Genomic DNA, 24191 nt, shown 5'->3' with positions numbered 1-24191 from the left:
TGGCAACGGGTGGCTGCTGCACAATGCACATGCTTAGCTTGAAAAAATCGATTCCCGTCCCTGAAACATGGCATTTCCGATATGTATGATGACGCTATGGTCTTAGACCATTGGCCTGACCGTGCCAAACGAAGGAGCCAGAAAGCTGGAGAGAAAGAGAGGCGGTCAGCATTGATGACCCGTGGATCACAATTGGACACGCTATATTTGCATGTGTGAGGTCCAAGCTGGTTGAGAAATCAGAGGAAGCACGTCTGACTGTCCTTGCTCGCACAAAGTTGATTTTCGCCTGGTCTGAAGATGACAAAAGTGGGATTCTTATCTGCTGGGAATGAAATCCGCCCCAGGTGGCGTGGGATAATTGATTGTGGGAATCCAGCTTAGATAGAGATTAGGCTTTATCTGGACTAGTGGATAAATTTTGGCGAACCTCGGCTCGGATAAACTCATCGGCGACAGGGGGAGTATTTCTCCGGAGATCGGTGGTCTTGATAGACTTCGATCGACATCGTGATCAGCATCATGTACCTGTCGAGCATTCAGCCTTTGTACAGTTTCAAAGGTGGTATTAACCAAGATGTTAATTGCTTCAAAAATTATTATTTTTTGAGACGAGTTGTCAGTCATGCTTGACAAGAAATCTTGGGTTCTGACTATTCGTGGACTGCTGAATACTTCTCAGAGATCCCGATGCTCTTCTTCCCTTTGCATCTCACCATAAGTGACTAGGTGAGAGACGCAAAGGGGCAGCCAAAGAATGGGAACACTTACTGTCGTTAAAACCATGATGCAGCCGCTGGCAATAGGCAGCCTTACATGTCAAACAGGAAGGCACGACCCGACCAGGGTTCCCCCGGCAGCCATCCAAGTGGTTAGGAGCTTTGCTCACACTCTGTCGTATCATCTCGTCTCTAGGGCAGAAGTACGAAGGGAAATGAGAGGCTTCCTCTACCAGCACAGGCATGCTTAGAGGTCGTTGGTTTCTAAGCACCTGAATCACAGACTCTGCCATTTCTCCTCATAGTTTTGGACGGCAGGAAAGTTCACCTTCTGCTCTTGAGGGAGACGTATCGAATTACGGCAGATTGTGATTGCTCCACGTATATTGGGGCTCGGCGTTACCGTATTGCGGTTTCGAAAAGCACCAAATCAACGTGAACTCGTCTCATCTTACCCATCGTACACGTCGGACTGTCTCTTACCAGTCTGCACATCAAAGGCCTGAGGACAAAGCAGGATCTTTCACACAAGCCAGATCACCTACCTGGCCATCAGGTTTTGTCCTTCTGTCTGAACAACCTGGTTCATCAGAGCGGCCTCAAAACCAAGTCAGCCCTCATCAGCAAATACTGTTCATCATGGTCGAGAGACGCTTGCTCATGCTTGAGGCCTATTCAACGAATGATGAGCCTAACAAGCAAGTGTGGAGACTCACCAACTCACCAGGTCTTCCGTTCAATGACAATCTGAAAAACTATGAGTTGCGCAGGCCAGCGCACTGCAAGCCTGCTGTTGTCGATGAAGTTTCTCGAATCATATCTCTCATGTCTTTATCTGGAGATCAGTGGTAGGTCGTTCAATTTCTTGGTCATGACTGAACATGCTCCTCATTCATCGTAGGGTCTTCCTCGGCTCTCTCATCAAAGGCCCTGCAGGTCTCCTCGGTCCATACGATCAAGACAAAATCAGACGTGCAATCATTGAGAGAGTCCCACCACCACCAGGAGTGTGCACCAGATGCGGAGCAAAGCCTACTGTCCCAGAAAAATCTCAAAGCACAGGTGCAATACTTGGTCAATCAATCCCATTCAGAGGAACATGAGAGAGGTGGAGAAGGAGATGGTGTAACAATCATGCTCGATTGAAATAGGCACAGCTGTCAATAAAGTGACACGAGTAGTCGCCAATCTGTAGGTAGTCAAAAGCATGAAAATCACCTTGATGCCATACGTGGATTCCCAGTCTTTGCAAATGACGGGCTGACCGTTGACAGCCAGCCCCTAAAATACGGCTTTATCGTCGATTGTCGGTGTGTGCCACTGTTCAAACATATCATCGACTTACGATATCAAAGAAGCCGATGAAACCCCGGCGCACAATACGAGAAACAAAAGCTGTTGCGTAGAACGTCCTGGACAAAGTTATTAATCAATTCACTCCTTAGTTCTGGTGGTCGAGCCTCCTGCAAGAAGACGCGACCGCCAAGGCGTGTCTCAACCCCCTCATCTCATCCTCGGCTGACAATGCGCGGCTACCATCGGCAGCGAGCATTCTTTTCCACCCGGAGACGGGCCGTGCAAGGAGCGTCAACCACTTGATCTTTACCTGCCATAGTTAATCACTACACCATCCGTTCCAATTGCTCAAAAGGATCTTGAAGTACAATTCTTGGTCTTCAAGTGATTACAAGCTACACCAGTCTAATATTCCAGTAGAGATATACCGCCGTCATGGCCTCCTCTCTCGCTCCCAGACTTCTAAGACCTACCACCCGCGCTGCACGAAATACACACATATTTGCCCCTACAGTCTCCAGAGTGCCACTACGAGCAGCCTCGACCTCAAAACACCCCTCCGGTTTTGTCCCCCCTACTCAAGAAGATTTATATGAGCTCCGCGAGCGGGTCCAGGAATTTACCCGCCGAGAGATCCCCGAAGAAGTTGCTGCAAAGACCGACTCTTCCAATGATTTTCCCAGTGACATGTGGAGGAAGATGGGCGAGGCAGGCTTTCTCGGTCCCACCGCAGATGAAGAGTATGGCGGGCTGGCTATGGGGTATCAGGCACATTGCATAATCAACGAGGAGATCAGCAGGGCGTCTGGATCGATTGGTCTGTCATACGCTGCACATTCGCAGCTCTGTGTCAACCAGCTCAGCTTGAACGGCAACAAGGAGCAAAAGGCACGAGTCCTGCCCGGCCTCATCTCGGGCGAGAAGATTGGTGCCTTGGCCATGTCTGAGCACTCGGCGGGAAGTGATGTCGTGAGTATGAAGACTACAGCGAAGGCTGTGGATGGAGGGTACATCCTTAATGGTACCAAGATGTGGATCACCAATGGACCCGAGGCGGACTTCATTGTGGTGTACGCAAAGACAGAACCCGAGAAGAAGAGCAGAGGCATCACTGCGTTCATCGTCGAGAAGGGCTTTAAAGGCTTCTCCGTCGCCAGAAAGTTGGACAAGTTTGGCATGCGTGGTTCAAACACAGGGGAGCTGGTATTCGAAGACGTATTCGTGCCCAACGAGAACATCCTCGGCGGACTCAATAAGGGCGTCACCGTCCTGATGGAAGGTTTGGACCTCGAACGACTGGTACTAAGCGCCGGTCCATTGGGCATCATGCAGGCTTGCCTCGATCTCGTCCTTCCCTATACCCATCAGCGCAAGCAGTTTGACCAGCCCATTGCCCACAACCAGCTCATCCAGGGCAAACTTGCCGACATGTACACCAAGCTGCAGGCTGCACGGGCATACACATATACCACGGCTAAGAAGGTGGATGAGGAAGGTGAAATCCGCACCCAAGATTGTGCTGGCGCTATCTTGTATGCCGCCGAGAGAGCTACCGAGTGTGGTTTGGATGCCATCCAATTGATGGGCGGCAACGGCTACGTCAACGAGCTCCCCGCTGGAAGACTACTCAGGGATGCAAAATTATACGAAATCGGTGCTGGAACCAGCGAGATCAGGCGAATGGTTATCGGCCGGGCCTTCAACAAGGAATACAAGGATCAAGGGATCTAAAAAACTGTCATTTCACTGGCAAGCAACATATCCTAGTGCGAAGTTCCTTTCCCAAGCTGAGAATTCGCTACTTGAATGTCAGCCGGCTTTGACCCTTCTCCGGCTTCGAGCCCTTCCCTCGACTGCTGGCCTCACCACGCTTGGGCTTCGTACTCTGCGGGCCGGGAGGACGGCTATTGGTTGGACCTGTGACGACTTTCTTGTCTTGTTCAATGAGGCTTTTGGCAAAATGCCAGTCCTCATGTTCAGGCCTGTCGGTCTCATGTACGGATCTTTGACATGCTTTGCAAAAATATGAAGCAATATCCGACTGCTGCAGTGCTGGAGGAATCGAAATATCAGCCTCTTCATCGGCACGAGGATCATTTTTTTGGGCTGTGTCATCAACCATGGCGTCCGAAGACTGATCGTCACCTTCACCCGTGCTCTCACCTTTCTGGAAGAACCGAGTGATGCTGGGTGGGTCGTTGAGGCGTCGACGCTTTGTCGGATACTGTTCTTCTTGAACTGGTGTGGTGGCGTTAGTTCGAAGTGGTGCATCCATTGCAGCCTTCGCTTCGTCCCCCTTCAAAAGGAAGGTGTCGATGCCTTTGTTACCGGAAACACCATCTTCAAACCCTCCAACACTCAAAGACAGATTCGCACAAGGCCATGCTCGTCCATCGACGATGACTTGTCCCAACAATGTCTTTGCGAGGTCCAAAAGGATCATCTGGTCAATCTTCTTGCCCATGGGAATAGGTAGTTGCTTCGACTTGGTCTGCCCGCCTTGTCGATGATGGAGAGTGATGGTTTTTGGACGCCTCTTGTTCTCAACCACCCCTTCTTCCACAAGTCTAGCATAGATATCCGCAACAAAGATCGTTAACCATTTATTCGCTTGATCTGTGTTGTTGATACTGGGTCGAAACGACTTGGCCGAAAGCATCGACTTGATCTGTGTTCTTGAATTGACCTCGCTGTTATCCTCGCCGCGAATAATGCTGTGTAGCCATGTGCCAGTCTCATCACCGAATTTCGATTTCATCTGCTCGATAGGGATTTTGAGCAGCTCAGTGACTTCCTCCGTATTGAATGCCTCCACAATTTGATCGCCCAGCTTGCCTCCCAAATTTCTGATCTTGGTAAACTTGAATCCCGAAAGAAAATGCTGCACGGCTCGGTTGCGTACTATGGTCTGTTGATTCGGCTTCCTGTAGCCAGCACCAAGCTTTGCCATCATTTTGTTGCGCGCAATGCCGGCCGAGCATGTGTAGTACAATTTCTCTCGGATCTCCGTTCGGACTCCTCGGACGATCTCTGATCCTATGTTCATGACCACGTCGTCCCAGTCTGGGTCGTCATGTTCAGTCTCCGCCGTGTCGAGGTCGATGAGTGCATCGGCCTGCCAGTCCAGCGCGGTCGAGGGTGGGAGGGGCAGTCTCTCTGTGGGATCGTCGTACGGTGCGTGGCGCAATTCCGGATACCGCTCGAGGAGGATTTGATGGATCTGCGCCGAGAGGTCCAGAAACACTTCGTCGATACTGGCCTTCTCGACGCGTTGGATCGGAGCGGGCGGCAAGATCTCCTTGACCAGCGCAAGACTCTTTCGCGACTCGAGTCTGTACGGATCCAGAGACACCTTGTCTGTCTGGATGTGCTTTGCCGCGTCGTCCCGATATGCCCAGTTATCGTCCCCTTCCCTCCACGTCGCGACATGCTGCACGACGATCTCGGGACATTTGGTCTTCGCCTCCGTGACAGTAACATGTCGATTGAGCCCGAACTCACGCGCCGGGTAATTGATCGCGATCAAGCCCTGCCATTGCTGCACGGCCAGTGGCTGCGTTTCGGCCACCCCTAGACGCACCATTTCACATTGTGCGTAGAAAGCATCGTAGTCGATCAACGCGATACAGCGCAGCGGACAGCTCACCGACGCTTGGCTCAGTAGATGCAGTTGTCTGTAAGTAAACTTCGATTTCTTCCGTATGCCACCTACTAGTGGAGACGACGGAAGAAACGTCTGCGAAGATGACATGGTCGCACTGAGAGTAAATGTTTTAAGATGTATGGATTACTCGATTGCCTGTCTTTTCTTCAGGGCAATACGTTTTCATGGTTGCGTTTTTGCAAATCGTGCAAAGCCATCAGAATTGTTTGAAAGACGTCACCACCGAAAGCGAAAGCCATCACCTCATGTCTTTGAGATATTTTGTGCTGATTTACAGTCATTAGGAGTCAAAGATGTTGAAGATCAAAAGTTCAGAACGCGTCGAGCATGGTGGCGTCATATGCAGGGTATTGAAGTTGGTTGTTTGGGTGGGTGGATGCCTGCATGCCGAGCGGCTGGGTAGTTAATGACCTACAGGCTGCCTAAAGCTAAGGGCGGGAGAGTAACTCGATGAATGACACAAATGACAAGAACAGCCTCTCGGATAAAAGATAAAATTAAGGTGGAAATCCCATTTCTGTCTGACTCACGATTATTTCTGGCTCCAGAGGCCACCCGTGTTGGCAGACCTTTAAAAGCAGTTAACACTTGCATACAGAACTTGCATCTTGCCACCATCTTTCCCTTCGCTTGTCTCTTGTTCAGAGATGGAGATCACCTGTTGGAGGCAGACATGGCTCATAGAGGCTTGGTCGCATGCTCGCTTGGCCCCAGACGGTTGCAGTTTTCTTCACTCTCGCTGCACAAGAGGTTCTTGTGCTGCATCCGCGAGGCAGCTAATGCACATGGCACCTGGGCACTTGTAAGTAACCTGGCTGCTTCGTTGTCACCCGCCGTGCTCAATTCGAAATAAAAGTCGGGAGATCGTCCATCGCAAACTTTCTACACTCGAGCTTATGCACGAGTGACAGTTGCTTGTTTCCCCAGCTTCTCTGATCATGTCTGAGCCTACTCCTGGAAGTCGCATGGAGCAAAGTCAGAGCGATGCGGCCCTGGTAGTGGATGCGGAGAACGTATGTTCTCCCTCTCTGTTTTACACACACACAGCCTGCGTATTGACATTCGCAACAGACTGGCGACTTTGATGGTGACTCTGCGCTCGGTGACTCCGTGGCTGGCTCTCTACTGTCCGCGTCTTTGGCTCCGTCGGTTCTGGACTACAAGTACGAGAACGGCCGACGCTATCATGCTTACCACGAGGGTAAGTATGTGCTTCCAAACGATGAACAAGAACAGGATCGGCTGGATATGCTTCATCATATATTTTGCTTGATCCTGGATGGTGGACTCTACAAAGCTCCATTGGTAGAACTAAAACCGCAACGAATTCTTGACATGGGTACTGGAACTGGCATATGGCCGATCGACCTCTCTCAGGATTTTCCAGAAGCTACGATACTAGGAAACGATTTGAGTGCTATCCAGCCCACCTGGGTACCGCCAAATGTCAGATTCTATGTCGATGATTTAGAAAGTGCCTGGGCATATCCCGAAGCGGAGCATTTCGATTACATTCACGGTAGGGCCTTGATCGGCAGCATCACACACTGGAAACAGCTCTTCACCGAGGCTTTCAATAATCTCAAACCAGGAGGTGTCCTCGAGATTCAGGAATACCCTTGTACCGTGAACTCGGATGACGACACCACGAAGCTCGTGCCCGAGATGATGAAGTGGGTTGAAAAACTCAACGAGGGTTGCGACATCATTAAGAAACCCGGCAACAACGCCCACCTGCTCAAAGGTTACATGGAAGAAGTCGGGTTTGTTGATGTAAAACAGGAGATATACAAGGTAAGTCACACGAATGGATGCTGATCACCATCAAATATTTGGTTCTATCTTCTTACGAAAATCGATTCAGGTCCCTATTGGAAAGTGGGCAAAAGGTCGCAAGAATAAAGAACTGGGACTTTTCTATCACGCGCAAGCAGTCGACTCCATTGAAGCATTAACCCTGGCGTTATACACACGAGTGCTGGGATTCTCGGCCAAAGAGACTCAAGTTACTATCGAGCAGGTAAAGAAAGATTTACGCCATCCCAAAGCTCATCTATATGTCCCATTTTATTTCATATGGGGAAGGAAACCTTGATAATTATGAAAATCAGTGGTGAGGGATCATGATTTCTCGACCAGCACGATGAGAATTGGTGTGTGGGGTTAGAATGTTAGTTACATTTTCCCAGAATGTGCGCTTGGTACAAGACCGTTTCTGGTAAGTATTTCATTCCTAAAGGACAGTTTCGGCTATTGATAGCTTCGACGGTGGAGGGATATGGAGTGTCATTGGGCACGGATAGCGTACTAGCGACCGTTATCAAAAATGGTTGACTCGTACTCGTATATACTCTCAGGCAGCAGCATCAACTACTCGTAACTTACTCCAACAAGGTCGAGGGAAGAGTGGTCCAGGGGGATCGTCGGCCTAAGGGCCCTCTGGGCATGGAGACAGCTTCCTTATCGGTACCTAACTAGGTGCCGTAGAGCTAGCGCTGACCAGTAGGACCAACCCCTCTTAAGCTTGAGTCGGCCATTAAATATCATCAATATGTCCAAACCAAATTCTCTAACAGAGGTGAACTGTTCCTTGGACGTTCAACTCCAGAGCAGAATTTAGACATGCGGTCAAGTCTCAAGACCCTCGGCGGGTGCTTGTTGTCTATCCTTGTGAGCACAAGTCAGGCAGTCTCCATCCCGACAGCTCACGGAGACAACCCTGCTACATTATTCGATTGGGGTGAAACCGAGTCATCCTCACATCTCGTCTTCCACAAATGCTATGATGGGAGTTTCGAGTGCGCAAAGCTCTTGGTGCCGCTAGACTGGAGTGATCTGTCCAACCCAAATAATGTCTCCATCGCCATTGTCCGACTGCCCGCTGTTGTTGATCGAGCAGATGAATCATACGGCGGTGCTATTCTTGTCAACCCCGGAGGCCCAGGAGGTTCCGGGACCGACATTCTACTCGCATCGGGAAAAGGGCTGCAGAAGCTTGTGGATGGTGAGAAACATTTCGATGTACTGTCCTTTGACCCTCGCGGCATGAAGTACACGACACCGAGTGTTAGCTGCTTCCAAGATGACCCCTCCAGGCAAGCTTTGTTGATTCTGGGCATGGGAGCAGGTGGTTTGGATGATTCCTCCAACGCTTTGAACTTGAAGTGGGGGATTGATCAAGGACTCGGTCGTCTTTGTGCACATTCCGGTTACTACGCGGATGGATCCAACATTCGCCAATTCGTCAGCACTGCATTGGTAGCTCGTGACATGGTCGAGATTATTGACAGACTGGATGAGAATCTGAAGACCGAGCTGGAGGACGGAAAGAGGCCCTCGGGGTTAAATTATCAGCAGCAGACCCTTTCACAGACCTCGAGCGACGATGTTCCTCTCCTCAATTACTGGGGCTTGTCTTATGGAACAATGCTGGGCAACACATTCGCTTCCATGTTTCCTGAAAGAGTGGGTCGGGTGATTCTGGATGGAGTTGTAGATGCGGACGATTACGTCTCAACAGGATGGACGACGAATCTTCGGGACAACACTAAGACGTGGTCGAAGTTCTTCGAGTACTGCTTCGAGGCGGGTTCAAAATGCGCCTTGTATCATCCTTCATACAAGTCTGCTAACGACATCCGTGATAAGGTGGATGCTTTCTGGGAGAAGCTCAAGCAAGAACCCATACCGATAGTGATTGGAGGTAACATGGGTATCCTTACAAATTTCATCTTGCGAACATTCGTACACACGGCACTTTATATCCCAAATGTTCTTTGGCCTTACCTGGCCGTTTTCATTGATTCACTGGCCAACGAAGACCTGGTGACCGCAAGTTCAATGTTGGAGGAGGGCCTCTTATGGCAGCACGAACTGCCATTATATTTCTCGCCTTCTCTGCCGCCTATTCCTAAACTATCAGACTACTTCTCGATGACTTCCAACAAACCCGACCAACAACCGCAATTCGGCTATGCTTGGAGCCTGGAAGCATCAATCTCAGTACTTTGTGGTGACGGCGAGGATATCACAGACCGAACCAAGGCCAATCAAACCGACTATTTGGCTCTCCTTGAATCTCAATCTAAGATCAGCGGACCTGTCTGGGCGGAGATCAATCTTCATTGCATTCACTGGCCTTCGGAATTGAGACCAACATCAAAGAACCGTTTTACAGGACCCTTTGGATCGAAATTGTCGCAGTATAATCCAAAGGGAAGTCCGATATTGTTCATCGGAAACACCGCGGACCCCGTGACGCCTGTTTTCAATGCTCATAAAATGTCCAAATCGCACGAGGGAAGTGTGGTCTTCACACAGGATCTTCCTGGTCACTGCTCCACCGCAGCTAATCCAAGTACTTGCCTCTTCCCCATTGTCAGGGCATTCTTCGCAAATGGGACGTTGCCTCCTAAGGGTTTGGTCTGCGAGGGTATGTTCAAGCCATGGGACTTAGTTTAGCGCTCTCATGGGCATCCATATACCACTTGCGGGCCTCCCATGCCCACAACCAGGGTTGCCAACCAATGTAAGCCCTTCTCAAATTTAAATAAGCTCCATCGATTTGGAATTTTGGTTATTTCGTCGTTCATCCAGCTAGGTCCTAATTGCCGACTCGCATTCCCCAAGATCTCCCGGTTCAATGCCCTCGTATTGGTTGTGTGCAGCAACTTCGGATATCATGTCCGCTTCGAGTCCTGTCACGTGAGATGAATTTGACTTCACTATTTTTTGATTTCGAGACGCTAACATGAATCGGAAATCTCAACCACATATTAATTGCCGCTGCAAGAGAGCTCGCAGTTATCTAATGGATGCTGAAAACCCCACCGACTCTTGGTGTTAGCAAATAAAGCTCCGACTTCTTCTGTTCTCAAGTAGTACTAGCCGAAGAATTTTCGACGATGGCATCCTCGTTTTTCTCGCTTGGACCCGTCACCAAAGAGAGCGAGTTGGCCTCTTTACACCTGCGTCGAGATGCCTCAATGCCGGTGATTTTGTCGACCAAAGCGGAAGGCGCAGAGCATGAAGGGTATGCTGAAGGTGTGGTCACCAACACTCGATTTGGCTCTTTTCCACATTCAACCATTATTGGTGTCCCGTGGGGAAGTCAGATTCGAGCAAGCAAGGTCGATACCGGATCTCGCGGCAGAAGGGATAGGGGCAATGCAAAGAAGCGTAAAGCGGACGTGTTGGACGATAAGGCCACCAATGACGATAGTGCTTTAGCAAATACCAAGGATGCAGTGGTTGCAAGCACCGGCTTTGTCCATGTCCTACCACCCACACCGGAGACCTGGACTACGAGCTTGCCTCATAGGACACAGGTAGTCTACACGCCGGACTACAGCTACATCTTGCACAGGATCAGAGCCAGGCCAGGAACGAGATTGATTGAGGCTGGCAGTGGCAGTGGAAGCTTCACACATGCTGCTGCAAGAGCAGTCTTCAACGGATACCCTCCTTCTCAAGACATTGAAAACCAAACAAACCCTGCTGAGAATCCAGAAGCCCGTGGCAAAGTCTTCTCATTCGAATTCCATGAGGAGCGACATAAAAAAGTACAGGAGGAAATGCTGCAGCATGGTCTGGACGGCATCGTGCGAGCTTCACATCGGGATGTTTACAGAGATGGCTTTCTCCTTCATAACGATGAGTCAGACGTGAAGATAAAAACCTCTCCTCGGGCCAATGCAATTTTCCTCGATCTGCCAGCGCCGTGGGAGGCATTACCTCATCTTACAAGACAAGCTCAAGATGGCACACCATCGGCCCTCGATGAATCCTCGCCTGTCTACATCTGTACGTTCAACCCATGCATAGAGCAAGTTCAGCGAACAATAACAGCCCTCCGAAAATTCGACTGGCTGGAAATCGAAACAGTCGAGGTTCAACACAAGCGAATAGATATCCGTCGAGGGTACACCAGCTTGCAATACGAGGGATTGCGCGGCGTCAATGGTCTTGCAACAGATGTCGATGAAGCATTGGCAAGACTACGAAAAGTCGAAGAGAAAGCCAAGAACTTCAACCGGTCAAAATCTGGCCAGGGCAGAGTCGCAGATACGCCGGTTGTAAAGAACCAAAGTCAAAACCTGCAACAGCAGACCCTTCCTTTCGACGGAGGGAAGCTGGTGCATAGGACGCAAGCAGACTTGAAGACCCACACTTCATATTTGGTCTTTGCGGTCTTGCCTAGATCGTGGAGTGAAGACGACGAGATTGCAGCTCAAGCAAAATGGTCAAAGCATGTGAAGGTCGAGTCCAACGTTCCAAAGAGTCAACGCCAGCTTAAGAAGGAGGCGAAGAAGCGATCGAGAGGACAGAATGGCGTGAAGCCGGCGGCACGAGCACCGGGAGGAATGGGTGAATCATCTGTCGGGAAGATAGACGAATTGGAAGGCTCTGCTGGAGCACCAGTTGACGAGGCACAAGGTGCTTGAATGCGCCTGAACTCGAAGTAGTAGTTATCATAGCAGACAACATGATCACTTCTTAGACTACTAGATACCTACTAATTAAGTATTGTAGAATAGCCAAGCCAATGGAAAACCCCCCATTCAATTCCCGCTCAGCCCTGGTACTACATAGATGGCACGGCGTTGAGTCCGCCGCTCCAAGTCAGTCAATATTTGGAGTGCAAAAAGGACTCAGGGGGTCCGGAGTTCTGGGGCGCAAAGTCGATCTGAGATCGTGGAGTTGGTCGAAATCGATGTACTAGTAAGTGAGGCAATCGCTCCGAAGATCAAAGGATCCATGCCATGAAAAATAGTCTTGACAACTACTACCAGACTGCTTCAATCCCAGGGTTTTTCAAACAAAATCCCTGCTATTGCATGTTTCTTTTCCGATCTCTGTTTGAATCCGATTTCAGTTGAATGGGCCGACTGGCAACACTTCACTCTTCATCAGCTTCCATACCAATCGACGGAGACCGAAGTAGCTAATGGTTTGTTCCTCCCCTGCCGCGGCTACATCTCTGGAACGTGGATAGACAATACCCTCTCCTCACAGCGCACTGTTCACAGGCTTTTCATTGTTGATGTGAGATTCTTTTTGCAAGAACAGAACAATGCAGCTCGATCGCCAATGCTCGCACTATGTCAGGGAATGCTGCAAAGCCTTACTCACAGTCAAGGTAAGAGGCTCCGCCGTCACCCAGCGGCCGCTCATTCGCGCACTGCTCGTGTCCTTGTCAGTGGTGCCGAAAAACGACTATTCTGCGCGGAAATCAATCGTTCGCTGCTAAGATGGGTAGACCCCAACCCGACGAGCTGTAGCATGATATTCAAGTCGGCAATGGAGTCTTCTTCAGGTATGTTGGCACTAGACGAAAAGCACTCCATATTGATGCCATGTTCAGCTTCTATCAATGCGGATGATAGTGACTGGTTCGAAGAGATGAATGTATGTCAGAGATGGGAACGCGACTTCGAGTCACGACAACCACTCGACGACTGCGACAGGTCCACGCTCGCGCAGGAACTTCAGGTTGAAAACGAACGCAGGGTAATATGGGAGGAGCAATATAAAAGGAGAGTGGGAGCATCCTCAAATACCAGCACCAAAGAGAATGTTCCTGCAACTTCTCCCTCCAGGAGCCTGCAAGAAAGAAAGAAATCTTTAAGAGGTGGTATCCTTACAAGAATTCGTAAGATGCCTTCCACGGACAACAGTAGCTGCAGAGACAGGCGCGGAAGGCTCTGAAACGACATGAGCTGCTTTACTTATCACACTCATCTCGACCTTCATAAGGATTCCAGCTTAGCTCCTGATGAATAATTTTCAGTTAGATGTGGTACGTGGGGAGGAACTTTTGAGCTGTCAGCCGGGGAATATCTTTTCTCCAACAAATTGGGGACCACTCCATGCTGGTAGGATCAAAGATTAGGTGAACGGGGACTGCTAATGAGGAATATATCGCGAATTAATTCTTGATAGACTTTTGAACTTCATTAGATTCAGGTGAAAACAACCTCGAAATTTTAGAATTCTCGCATCCGAAGGTCGAGCAGGACTCAGAGACGAGGCTGAGCCCAAAAGAGATCTGCAGCTGAGCGGGAAGTGCCGCTAGAGACTAGAGCTAGCCTGAATAGAGCTAGAGTGCATTGGCAGTTTTGTGTGTTTTGATTTCGTGCCTAACATTCAGATGCGGCTACCCCAAGAATGACTCGGACTCACATCACAGCCCTGCGCCCAAAGTGAATGCTACAAGCAACAGAAATGAGTCAATGATCCAACGTCGTTCCTTTTATCTCTTTTCTCTGAGACGCTCCTTCTGTTCTTCTGTTGCATATTCCTCTTGTAAAGCGACCAGAATGTCTCAACCTCCATGGGCGCAGCCCACGGGCTCGACTCACGAACCGCAATTGAAGATCTACAACTCTCTTACTCGATCAAAAGTTCCTTTCATTCCAATACAGCCTGAGAAAATCTCATGGTACGCCTGCGGTCCCACCGTCTATGACGATGCCCATTTGGGCCATGCGAGAAACTATGTCTCCACCGACATCATTCGTCGCATTCTGCGAGACTATTTCCACTTTAATATCAAGTTCATTATGAACACCACCGATGTCGACGACAAGATCATTCTGCGAGGAAGACAGAGGCATCTATATGATGAGTACAAGAAGGAGCACAGGTAAGGTTTTTGGATCCATAGACATCAAACAGCATTCTGACTAAATCTCAAGATACATCGACGCAGAAGTTCGAAGAGACGTTCGACATGCATGGGTTTACTACATCGAAAAATATCTGAAAAGAATCGGACCCAAAACATTACTGGAACCCGGAACCTTCGACGATGTGGTGGAACAGGCCTATGGAGATATCCTTGCCGGAGGAAGTCTGGAACCTGGCACTAAACCTGGAGACAAAGAAGCGAAAGTCAAAATGCATCTTGCAACTGCTAGAAGCACCGCAAAAGCCTTAATGCAAGATCCAAAACTCCTGACACCACACGAATTTTACAACAGAGTTGCCGATCCAATGTACCTCGTACTGGATGAGAAGCTCGGTACTACCATCAAGGGCGATGACTATGCTGTCTTCACCAAGCTGACCAAGGAGTATGAAACCCGGTTCTTCCAAGACATGCACGATCTAAATGTCCTCGACCCAGACGAGATAGTCCGTGTGACCGAGCATGGGAAGGAAATTGCGGAATTCGTCAAAAAAATCGTGGACAACGACCTGGGTTACCTGACGTCTGATGGGTCTGTGTACTTTGATATAAAAGCTTTCGAAGCTGCTGGTTTCAATTATGCACGACTAGAACCATGGAACCGACACAACCAAGACCTGCAGGCAGATGGAGAAGGAGCACTTTCGCAGCAAAGCAGCTCTGTCAAGCGGTCTGATGCAGATTTCGCCCTCTGGAAAGCATCAAAGCCCGGCGAACCAAGTTGGGCCAGTGAATGGGGCCAGGGTCGACCTGGCTGGCATATTGAATGCTCAGCAATGGCATCTGGAAAGCTTGGCAACCAGATGGACATCCACTCAGGTGGTGTTGATCTGGCGTTCCCACATCATGACAATGAGCTGGCTCAGAGTGAAGCCTTTTGGGCTGATGGAACTCGAAAACAATGGGTCAATTATTTCATTCACATGGGCCACTTGTCGATAGCGGGTTCAAAGATGTCCAAATCACTAAAGAATTTCACCACCATCCGAGAGGCACTACACGTTCGAAAAGAGTGGACTTCTAGAAGTCTCCGAATTGTGTTCTTACTTGGAACGTGGAAAGATGGAATTGAAATTACCGACGAGATGGTCCTCGAAGGCAGAGGTTGGGAAGATCGTGTTGACAATTTCTTCATCAACGCTGTTGAAAATAGCAAGAACGCTACAACCACCACAAATCAGAAAGGGGCTCTTGAAGATGTGTTACAGGAGACCGAGGCGAGAGTCCGGGCCGCCCTTCTGGACTCGTTCAACACCCCTGCAGCCATGAGTGCCATCTCCACCTTGATAAATGCTTACAACAGTACCAAGAAGATCGATACCACTCCTGAGGATCACATAAGTACGGCAAGATTTGTTACACGCATGGTTAATATCTTCGGTTTGAACGGCGATACACCTGCAGACTCTACAACGATAGGATGGAAGGGTATTGAAATTCCCGATGCTGCAAAGGAGTACGTCTATCCATTGGCCAGAATGAGGGATGAGCTTCGACAGGCAGCAATCGCCAAGTCGATTACAGCCGAGAAGGTACAGAAAATCGTATCAAGCTCTCCTGACCAGGAAGATGTGCCGACTAGTGGACGGCCCAGACCTTCGTATGCTCGTGCACTGAGTGAATTCAGTCGCAGCGCATTAGAAGTGGCATCACCCTCAGAGTCAGGCGACTTGAACAAGCAGATCCTCGCCCTATGCGATCGTGTACGAGATGTAGATCTCTGGCAACTCGACATTTACCTCGAAGACCGCGAAAACGCCCCAGCACTAGTTCGGCCCGTAACGGAAGGACTAAAAGCCGTGCGTCGCGAACGTGAAGACAAAATCCGACAGAAAGAAGAAGCGAAGAAGAAGCGCGAACAGGAAGCACTGGAGAAGCTGCAGAAGGGCCGACTCTCACCCGCCGACATGTTCAAACCACCACATTCCAACGACTTCTCGGCGTGGGATCCAGACGGGCTGCCCACGACGGCACGAGACGGCACACCGCTTACGGCGTCGAAGGTCAAGCGGTTGAAGAAGGATTGGGAGCTGCAGCGCAAGGCACACGAGAGATACCTGTCTGCAACGCAGAATGGAGCGGCTGGCCCGGCTGGTACTACTGCCTCTCCCGCACCTGCTGCTGGTGGTACCGCCACCGAACGGGATCCTTCGTTTTCGTGATACGAAAGAGGCTTTCCCTGTGATGGCGAGCGGTAGTGGAACGAGTCTATGTAGCATGCATGACAATCATGATGAAGTCGTAGACAAAATAAAACCATCCTGGTACCAGGAACTTCCGAACGCTCGATCCCAGGCTGAAACGTATATGTGTGGTAGACAGGCTCTCGCGTTCCCAAGCTCGATGCTGATGATGAATTACTCGCAGGACGAATACAGTGCTAGGAGTACGTTTTTCTCGAATCCTTTTGTGCTTGTCACGCACGCCTCACAGATCAAAGGATGATAGTACATGTCAACATCCATCTATCCTATCTTGAAGATATGTCAACCGATGTGCATATTCTATATGGGTATCTCTGCCCTTCCGTCATGATTAAAAGCACCAATCGTAAGAGCTTCCGGATGCTCAACACGGATTGTTTCGTGAGCTGAGCGTTTGGTTCCATCGGCATCAACCACTATCCTCCCGAGTTCCAGTATTAGCGTGGTGCCAGCATTGGACTGCTCCTGGCCCACCAAAGCAATGTCTCGTAGTCGCTGGCCGTCGGGAGGCAGTGGTCGCGCGCGCAGTTCTGCCAGGGCTCCCGGATCCGTCAGGTCGACTTTCTCGTATGGTCGATTCTCTTCCAGCGCAATGGCATTTTGAGCAACTCGCGGCGTCAAGACTCCATTCCACGGCTCTGCCGGTGGCGCTCGCTCCAGCAGTGCAAGTGCTCTTCTCCGGAGTATCGGATCACGACATTTCAAAGCGGTAAAGAACAAAGGGGGCACGATATTCAAGCCGACTTTGGTGTGGCGATGTAGTGGTTCGTCGCGACCAATTTTAAACCCCCTGAGCCTGAGAACACGGTCCGCGTGCAGCACCACTTCGGCAAAGTGGTCCATATATTGATCATAAGCCATCTCCGTGGGGTAGATGCAAGTCGCAAACCAGGTGTAACAGATGTCCCAGCTCATCAGCAAATGCGATGTCAGTAATTGCAGGTCATTGCTCATCATGGCATCTTCTGCGTTCATCACACGTTCCGTGTAGGATATACGCCATCTCTTCAACTCATCGAGCGTCACCCGTTGCCCTGCGCTCTGTGACTTGATGACATCGGGCATGTTCCACATCAAAACAATAACCCGAAGAATCTCGTAGGCTTGGTACATGAGCCGGTAAAGCTTTAAGCTGGCACTGTGGGCTTTCTCCATCAAGGGGTTATCAGTTTTGAGGAGTGTCCCCTCGGTATTCTTCGTGGGACCTGACCATTCTGACAACGGATGGACGACGAAATTCGCAGTCACGAGAGCATGCCGAGAGAAGAACGATGTGACGACATTGTTGAGTGCTCGCACCTGGGCCGATTTAATGTTGCTGACGTCGGTGAGTAACGATTGGTTTAGGAGCCGGTAGCCACTGTGAACAAGGTGAATAGCAACTCCAATATTCCTCTGTTGAAATTCTATGCACGTGCATAGTATGCAGGTGAGCAAGGCATATGTGTAATCCATCTCCTCACAATCCATTCGTTGACGGATATTGGATAAAGCCCGATTGTACCATTTCAGCGCCTGCTGATGAGGTTTGGCCTTAGGGAGCGACACCGAAGTGGTGGTGAAAGACGCTACCAGTGGATCATGAGGCACATACTCGAACATGTAGCTACTAGCCACTGCTATGTCCCAGACAACAGGGTCGTACAGTGCAAGTCGTGGCACCGTGTTCGTCCAGAAATCATCTTCCACAGCACCCGCATAACAAGGCGCCGCACGATGAATGAAATGGTCGAACGATCGTATTTCAATATCGCAGTGTTGAGACTGCAGGAAAGAGACCGCTGGATAGAGCGGGGAGCAGTTGTTCAAGGGAGTAAAGTTGTGGTGGGTCAGAGCACCGCCGACAATGGGAATTGCGTGTTTGTCCTCGCTGGAGGGAGTCGCATCCAAAACTAAACCAGCTCCCGGATTTTCAAACAACAGCCCGGCAGAAGAACTCTTGCTCTTACTTCTGGACACTGGTTGACTGTTTATAAAGCGAAATTGAAGGTCCAACGTGTTAGGTCCTTCGCATTTCCGACCAGTCTCGGTACATTTTCGACAATGTGGCCTGGTCTCGTCACACTTGACCCTCCGAATCCTGCAGGTCAGGCACCCATTTTTCGATTTCTGGTGGCCAGCTCGTCGGAGACGCATCAGCCACGACCCGCGCGAGATGCAAGTGGCGCCCACCCGTCTGCAGAATGCCTGGGGTGGTTGTTGTTGACGACTTGGCACTAAATGACCAGGCGATTCGCGAAAGCGATACTGCCGACTCGTACGCAGTACAGAATGGAAAGCCGTAACTGTCCAATGGCTTTCGCGATCGAGAAACAAGGAATGCTGTTTTTTTGTGCTCCCCACGCACGATGGCGCTTTGGGACGTCGATGTCTTGAAGAGGATCAACTATTTTTGCAATTTCAGAAGTCAGCTTTACGACACGCGTGGTTTCCGCCTTGAATCTCCCGCCAACTTCGGTCACAGCTGTCTGACGGCTCAGGATGCATGAGATACATATTTCAAAGCAGTTGCAATGGACCTTCTTTGATGCACACTAAGCCCTGGAGATTCTGAATCTTTCATTTCCGACGGTGCTAGCGTAACTCCACAAACCGAGCTCACAAATAACGGGCCATCTGGTGGGAAGGGATATTTATCGAAACCTCTTGGCTATTATGCCAAACAATGGATATTACAGCACTTGGCCGGGACCTGACGTGAAACCAGGCTGGAAATCAGCCTGAACCTGTGGATCTTGTCAGCATTGACACCATCCTATGTCGAGGATGGCGTGGGGCAGTGCTTCGGACGTTTTCAGGGGGCCTCAGCCTTGGCAAGACTCCCAGGCTCGACGGTATATTATGTCAGCATCCATGGCTATCAGCAGTTCAGAAAAATAGCCAAAGGGTTTCGATTTATATCCTTCACACGAAGACCGGGTCTAAGCGAGTGCATTTTGATTTGCTGGATCGTGTCACTCTCTGCGTCTGGTATAGCGCGTTGGACACGGTGGGCCTCACGTTGCAGGCGGTTTATCACATTTCGTATACTCCATGTGCACTGCACCATTGTCGGATGGCGTCCTCCAGGAAGTATTGGTTGGTTTGTGTCAAGTTCACCTCCTCTGAGATATATGGCCCCTGGCGTAGTGTCCAAGGAGGTCGTATGGTGCTTCATTATCTCCGAGCTATTGACAGTAGTAAAACGACAGTAGAATAGGAGCGCCGCTCCCAGTTTTGGTCTTTACTTCTCAACTCCTAGGTGTCTCTTTCTTTGATACAATCTCCCGTCACTCGTTCAATACCTCATGCAGTATTTCAATTTCTCCGGCACTATTAACATCACAAGAAAATACAAAATCCTCCAACCAGAAGACCAAGTTCACACGCCTCCCCAACTTCCAGAGCCAGACTCAGCATCAGAAGCACAAGACTAGACTGGAAGCCTCCAAAGTCGTCCCCTGGAAGATTGAAGCTCTCCGATATCCAAAAATGGCCGCACTGTCTAACAACGTGATCATCCTGATCATCATCCTCTCCGCAGCTTTTGTGATCTGTATGGGCTTCGCAGTCAACAGGATATGGATCAAGAACGACGGGGTCAACTTCAACCAGACGTCAGCCCCGCAGATGGAGTATATGAGAGAGCTGCGAGAGAGGTCGCGGATGCAAGTCTGGAGTGAAGCCCGGGTGGGGGAAAAACAACGTCAATTTGCCCATGAGAGCCACAGGGCGTCACATTGATGAGAAGGATTGAGTAGCGCCAGGGATGGCAAGGACATTGTCTACTGTCCGCCGTCTACTAGGTAACTTGTCAGGCCAGAGGATGCGATGCATATCAATTGACCGTTCTCTGGTGCTCGCAAGAGATCGATCCACCAGTACTGCAATGGGGCAGGTGGCAGCAACGTTCAGAAGGACAAGCATCCACATAGAAGACATCAGGTTGCTCCTATCAGTATAGCGTCGTCCAAAAACATAAAAGGTATCTGGGTGTTATTGTCAGTACAGCATTTAAAAAGCCAAGCCGGAGTTTATTGATGGGCTTGGAAATGGAATCAAAGTGTATATGTTACCAATGCTAGGAGCACACATGACTCGCAATAGTATCTGCATTTAGTCGCGATTCTCCAAGTGATTTGTAGCTTTAATGTCGTCTTCAGTATATTCAATAAGGCCCTGCTCTCAGCATTGAGACAAGGTTGCCCGGGATGTCGGCGCAGGAGTGCACAGTCACACCGAAGACCAAGGTAGGATGGTATGGTGTCTTGCAAAATCACACAACACCTCAAAGACATAAGGGCATAGAAGTAGTTACCAGTACTGCATACTTACCTGCAAATGTAAGGCCATCACAAAAAGTTTGGGGTCCACACAATATTGGCCACGGATGACAAAAAGAGGATGAATGAATTTGCACTGATTTTCGATTTTGTGGACATCAGCCTGATCTAAAAAATCTTGGACCTGCATATCGACTGAAGTCATGACCAGCCGGTATGCAACCTTAATGCATGCCTGGCGGTGATAGCACATGCTCCCACCAGTACACTCGCTATGGTTGCTGTCAACACACGAGCAGAACGCACCATAATTTTCCGCCGCAAAACACCGGTTCCATCAATAACCATTTACCGATTGCTCTTGGCGACACGTTCCAGCTCGTCCTTCTTCTTGATGGCGTAGGAGTTGCTGCTTCCCTTGGCAGCATTGATCAGCTCTTCGGCGAGACACTCGGCAATGCTCTTCACGTTTCGGAACGAAGCCTCACGTGCACCAATGGTGAGAAGGGCAATAGCTTGGTTGACACGACGGAGAGGGGAGACATCAACGGCTTGTCTTCGGACGGTACCAGCGCTTCCAATTCGGGTGCTGTCTTCTCGAGGACCACAGTTGACAATGGCATCGACGGCGATTTGAATGGGATTTTGGTCGGTCATGATGTGGATCTGAAAGTAAACTGTTAGTCCTCGACTTTTCCCTGGTAATATCCTGTCCCGCAAAATTGAAGTGACGTACAATCTCGAATGAGTGTGCAACAATGCGGATAGCCATCAGCTTCTTGCCGTTGTTTCGTCCGTTCATCATGAGAGAGTTGGTCAGTCGCTCAATGATGGGGCACTGAGCCTTTCGGAATCGCTTTGCAGCATATCGACCGGCGGAATGAGAGATATAGACAGGGGATCGGATTTGGATGTAGTCGCTGTGAACAACGGTCAGTAAATCTGGGAGTTTCTCGAGCCGCTGCTGGTGCCGTACGTCAATGAGATATCGCGAACTTCCACATCTTCATAACTCCATTTGTTGAAGAGTTTGATGCTGCCAATTTCGTTGGTAACATCTTTGGGGAGGACGGGGTAACCGGTGACGGGGTTCTCGACTTCGACCTCGCCGTTGTCGGACATCTTGACGAGTGTTGATATTGCTGGTGTCGAGAAGAAAGTTGTCGCGAGTGTTGTATGAAATTCTGTGGACAGAGAGAATTGTGTGCGGTGCAGGTGCAGCCAAGGCCAGGGTGGGTCGTAAATTGCCAAGATTTATTCACGTGAAATGTTCTTGTCTTTGGGAGCTCTAGCGTATCATTCACCTATACTTCTCCGTATAACTATCAACCACCAACAACTTCAACCTGTGATCATACCTAATGCCGGGATTGACAGCTCGTCCAGCACCTATATCTACCATGAGACATCCAGTTCAACAATACTCCATTTTTACTGTGTTGATCAGCTGAGATCCTCCTCAGACGTCAAAGGCATGTGTGAGCTCAGCTCAGAACTCCAGTTCTCCTATTAGTAGGAAGATCCTATCTAGTGAAATTATTGTGAAATCCCAATGTGCCTCTGATCGTTGACTCCAGTTCTTTTCCTACAGACATGTCATGCAGATTTAGACAAGCATTCTTGGTATAAAAACGTATTCTGCCACAGCTCATCCACATGACTAAATCAAAAGCTTCATCTGCCGATCCTGTGATGAGTTTCACACTCCGAAAGGCACCATACTCATATCTCAGGATTTCTTTGAGGTCATTATCTGCAACATCACAGGCACCACATGACCTTGATGAGGTTTCTGCGCGGACATACCTCACGTTGGCGTTGCAACAATACCTGGGTCTTACTGGCACCGCTATTTCGATTGATATCTTGAAAGTGGAGGGTCGAGATGCCTGGATCAGAGTGCCCAGCGAAGATGAAGTCGCAGTTGCTGCAAGTCTCAGCCATTGGACAGGTTCCAAAGATGTCGCCTGGAGGATCGAACAAAGGGGTGCTTGGCTTGGTGGCCTCGTTGGAAATAAAGATGCGCGAAAGTTATGGGCGATGGACACTTGAGCAAGGAGGTAATATAAGCATCGAAGGCCCTCACCCACAACGGCCTGTCAATCACTCCTGCGTATGGCTTGACGCATTTGATGGATCTTCACCAGGAACCCATATCCCCGGTTCTACACATCTTGTTCTACGATTCCAAATGCCAAAGGCAATGAAATGTGCAAGACGAAGGACATGCGATTGATGTCAAACCTTGTCAAGACAGGATATCAGAGAGCGAGCTCAGCTCTTCGGCACCTATATACTGGGCGAAGTGCCTGCCATTTTCGGAACAGAATTCCAGACAAGGAAACCAAATTTGAACACGGCCATCGTTCTCGAATGAAAGCTATGTGCATTTGGTTGGACACACGAGCTCCGATCAATAGCTGCGGTGCTGGTCCGACGCTTTGCGACCATGCTCCCACCATAACTGTTAGGGCGGTGTACGCACCACTATGCCACCCAAAACAAGGAACCCAGAACTTGAAGCATTCCTCATTCAATCTCATCGTTTAGACTTAAAGAGGAGCCACTAGATGATAGTACAGTGCATGACACGACAAGAGCAAGAATTTGACGATTTGGTTGTGGTCACGTGAGACCCCTGTCCGCCCGCAAAGGGAGAAGCCGAGCCTAACTAAATGCAAGTCAACTTTTGTAGAACACGAATCTCGTATGCGATCTTCAGCATCAGAGCCGACTAACCACTCAAGCAAACATCCCATCGACTGCCCTCGAAACTTTCAGCAAGACTCCTCAGACAAATAAATCCGCCTTTCCACATCTTCCGTACTCAACAACCATGGACGACGAAATCAACATCTCCCCAGAAGATCTGCAGCGCCTCTCACCCAACGAACAGCGAGAACTGCAGGTCTTCCTACAGAGCGAGCAGCAGAAGAACCAGATCGCAAAGAGTGAGACTCTCCCTGCCGGTCACCCCATGTTCCCCTTTTCCACTCTTCTATCCCTTCTCATTGCCAACTTCAACCGCGAAAAATTCTGATTACTGACTTTGATGCTCGACAGACACACACTCGTTAGCCGAGATCTGCTTCAAGAAATGCATCACGAGCTCGATAACGCAGGGCAAGTTGGCCGGCAAGGAGGAGACGTGCATGGCCAATTGTGTCAACCGTTGGTACGATTCCAACCTGCAGATCCTCAAGCATTTGGATGCACTGAGGGCGAGTCAATGATTCGGTGTTTTCATGGCTGCGGAATCATCGCACTGCTTTGAGCTGCGGAGTGCCTGCATCGACAGCTGAGTGTTTACACCATCAGTGTCTTGTACTATTATAGAAACCCTTCAACGGAAACATG

The 24191-nt window shown here is 49.7% G+C and overlaps 10 protein-coding genes across 10 annotated transcripts; 7 read left to right on the top strand and 3 right to left on the bottom strand.

Annotated features, from left to right (window-relative positions):
• Positions 1-2450: 2450 nt before the first annotated feature.
• Positions 2451-3746, top strand: LTR84_000991 (uncharacterized protein; the record flags this gene model as incomplete). Its single annotated transcript, XM_064844619.1, has 1 exon — positions 2451-3746. The coding sequence occupies one exon, from the start codon at positions 2451-2453 to the stop codon at positions 3744-3746; it is 1296 nt and encodes a 431-aa protein (XP_064712479.1).
• A 67-nt stretch (positions 3747-3813) lies between these two features.
• Positions 3814-5766, bottom strand: LTR84_000990 (uncharacterized protein; the record flags this gene model as incomplete). The annotated part of the gene is made up of 1 exon (XM_064844618.1): positions 3814-5766. The coding sequence occupies one exon, from the start codon at positions 5764-5766 to the stop codon at positions 3814-3816; it is 1953 nt and encodes a 650-aa protein (XP_064712478.1).
• Positions 5767-6617: 851 nt separating this feature from the next.
• LTR84_000989 (uncharacterized protein) lies at positions 6618-7774 on the top strand (the record flags this gene model as incomplete). The annotated part of the gene is made up of 3 exons (XM_064844617.1): positions 6618-6692; positions 6751-7473; positions 7544-7774. 3 exons carry the CDS (start codon positions 6618-6620, stop codon positions 7772-7774), a joined length of 1029 nt encoding a protein of 342 aa, XP_064712477.1.
• A 527-nt stretch (positions 7775-8301) lies between these two features.
• Positions 8302-10140, top strand: LTR84_000988 (uncharacterized protein; the record flags this gene model as incomplete). The annotated part of the gene is made up of 1 exon (XM_064844616.1): positions 8302-10140. The coding sequence occupies one exon, from the start codon at positions 8302-8304 to the stop codon at positions 10138-10140; it is 1839 nt and encodes a 612-aa protein (XP_064712476.1).
• Positions 10141-10583: 443 nt separating this feature from the next.
• LTR84_000987 (uncharacterized protein) lies at positions 10584-12122 on the top strand (the record flags this gene model as incomplete). Its single annotated transcript, XM_064844615.1, has 1 exon — positions 10584-12122. One exon carries the CDS (start codon positions 10584-10586, stop codon positions 12120-12122), a length of 1539 nt encoding a protein of 512 aa, XP_064712475.1.
• A 1875-nt stretch (positions 12123-13997) lies between these two features.
• On the top strand, positions 13998-16530 carry LTR84_000986 (uncharacterized protein; the record flags this gene model as incomplete). Its single annotated transcript, XM_064844614.1, has 2 exons — positions 13998-14323; positions 14376-16530. 2 exons carry the CDS (start codon positions 13998-14000, stop codon positions 16528-16530), a joined length of 2481 nt encoding a protein of 826 aa, XP_064712474.1.
• A 342-nt stretch (positions 16531-16872) lies between these two features.
• On the bottom strand, positions 16873-18607 carry LTR84_000985 (uncharacterized protein; the record flags this gene model as incomplete). Its single annotated transcript, XM_064844613.1, has 2 exons — positions 16873-18538; positions 18594-18607. 2 exons carry the CDS (start codon positions 18605-18607, stop codon positions 16873-16875), a joined length of 1680 nt encoding a protein of 559 aa, XP_064712473.1.
• A 2575-nt stretch (positions 18608-21182) lies between these two features.
• Positions 21183-21956, bottom strand: RPS5 (ribosomal protein S5; the record flags this gene model as incomplete). The annotated part of the gene is made up of 3 exons (XM_064844612.1): positions 21183-21500; positions 21571-21754; positions 21811-21956. The coding sequence occupies 3 exons, from the start codon at positions 21954-21956 to the stop codon at positions 21183-21185; spliced, it is 648 nt and encodes a 215-aa protein (XP_064712472.1).
• Positions 21957-22490: 534 nt separating this feature from the next.
• Positions 22491-22886, top strand: LTR84_000983 (uncharacterized protein; the record flags this gene model as incomplete). Its single annotated transcript, XM_064844611.1, has 1 exon — positions 22491-22886. The coding sequence occupies one exon, from the start codon at positions 22491-22493 to the stop codon at positions 22884-22886; it is 396 nt and encodes a 131-aa protein (XP_064712471.1).
• Positions 22887-23670: 784 nt separating this feature from the next.
• Positions 23671-24067, top strand: LTR84_000982 (uncharacterized protein; the record flags this gene model as incomplete). The annotated part of the gene is made up of 2 exons (XM_064844610.1): positions 23671-23785; positions 23898-24067. The coding sequence occupies 2 exons, from the start codon at positions 23671-23673 to the stop codon at positions 24065-24067; spliced, it is 285 nt and encodes a 94-aa protein (XP_064712470.1).
• Positions 24068-24191: the final 124 nt, after the last annotated feature.

This window comes from Exophiala bonariae, assembly GCF_035927105.1.
Source record: "Exophiala bonariae strain CCFEE 5792 chromosome Unknown scaffold_1, whole genome shotgun sequence".
Lineage (NCBI taxonomy): Eukaryota > Fungi > Ascomycota > Eurotiomycetes > Chaetothyriales > Herpotrichiellaceae > Exophiala > Exophiala bonariae.
Note: the sequence above shows the minus strand (reverse complement) of the source record. Positions and strands in the feature narration are given on the sequence as shown.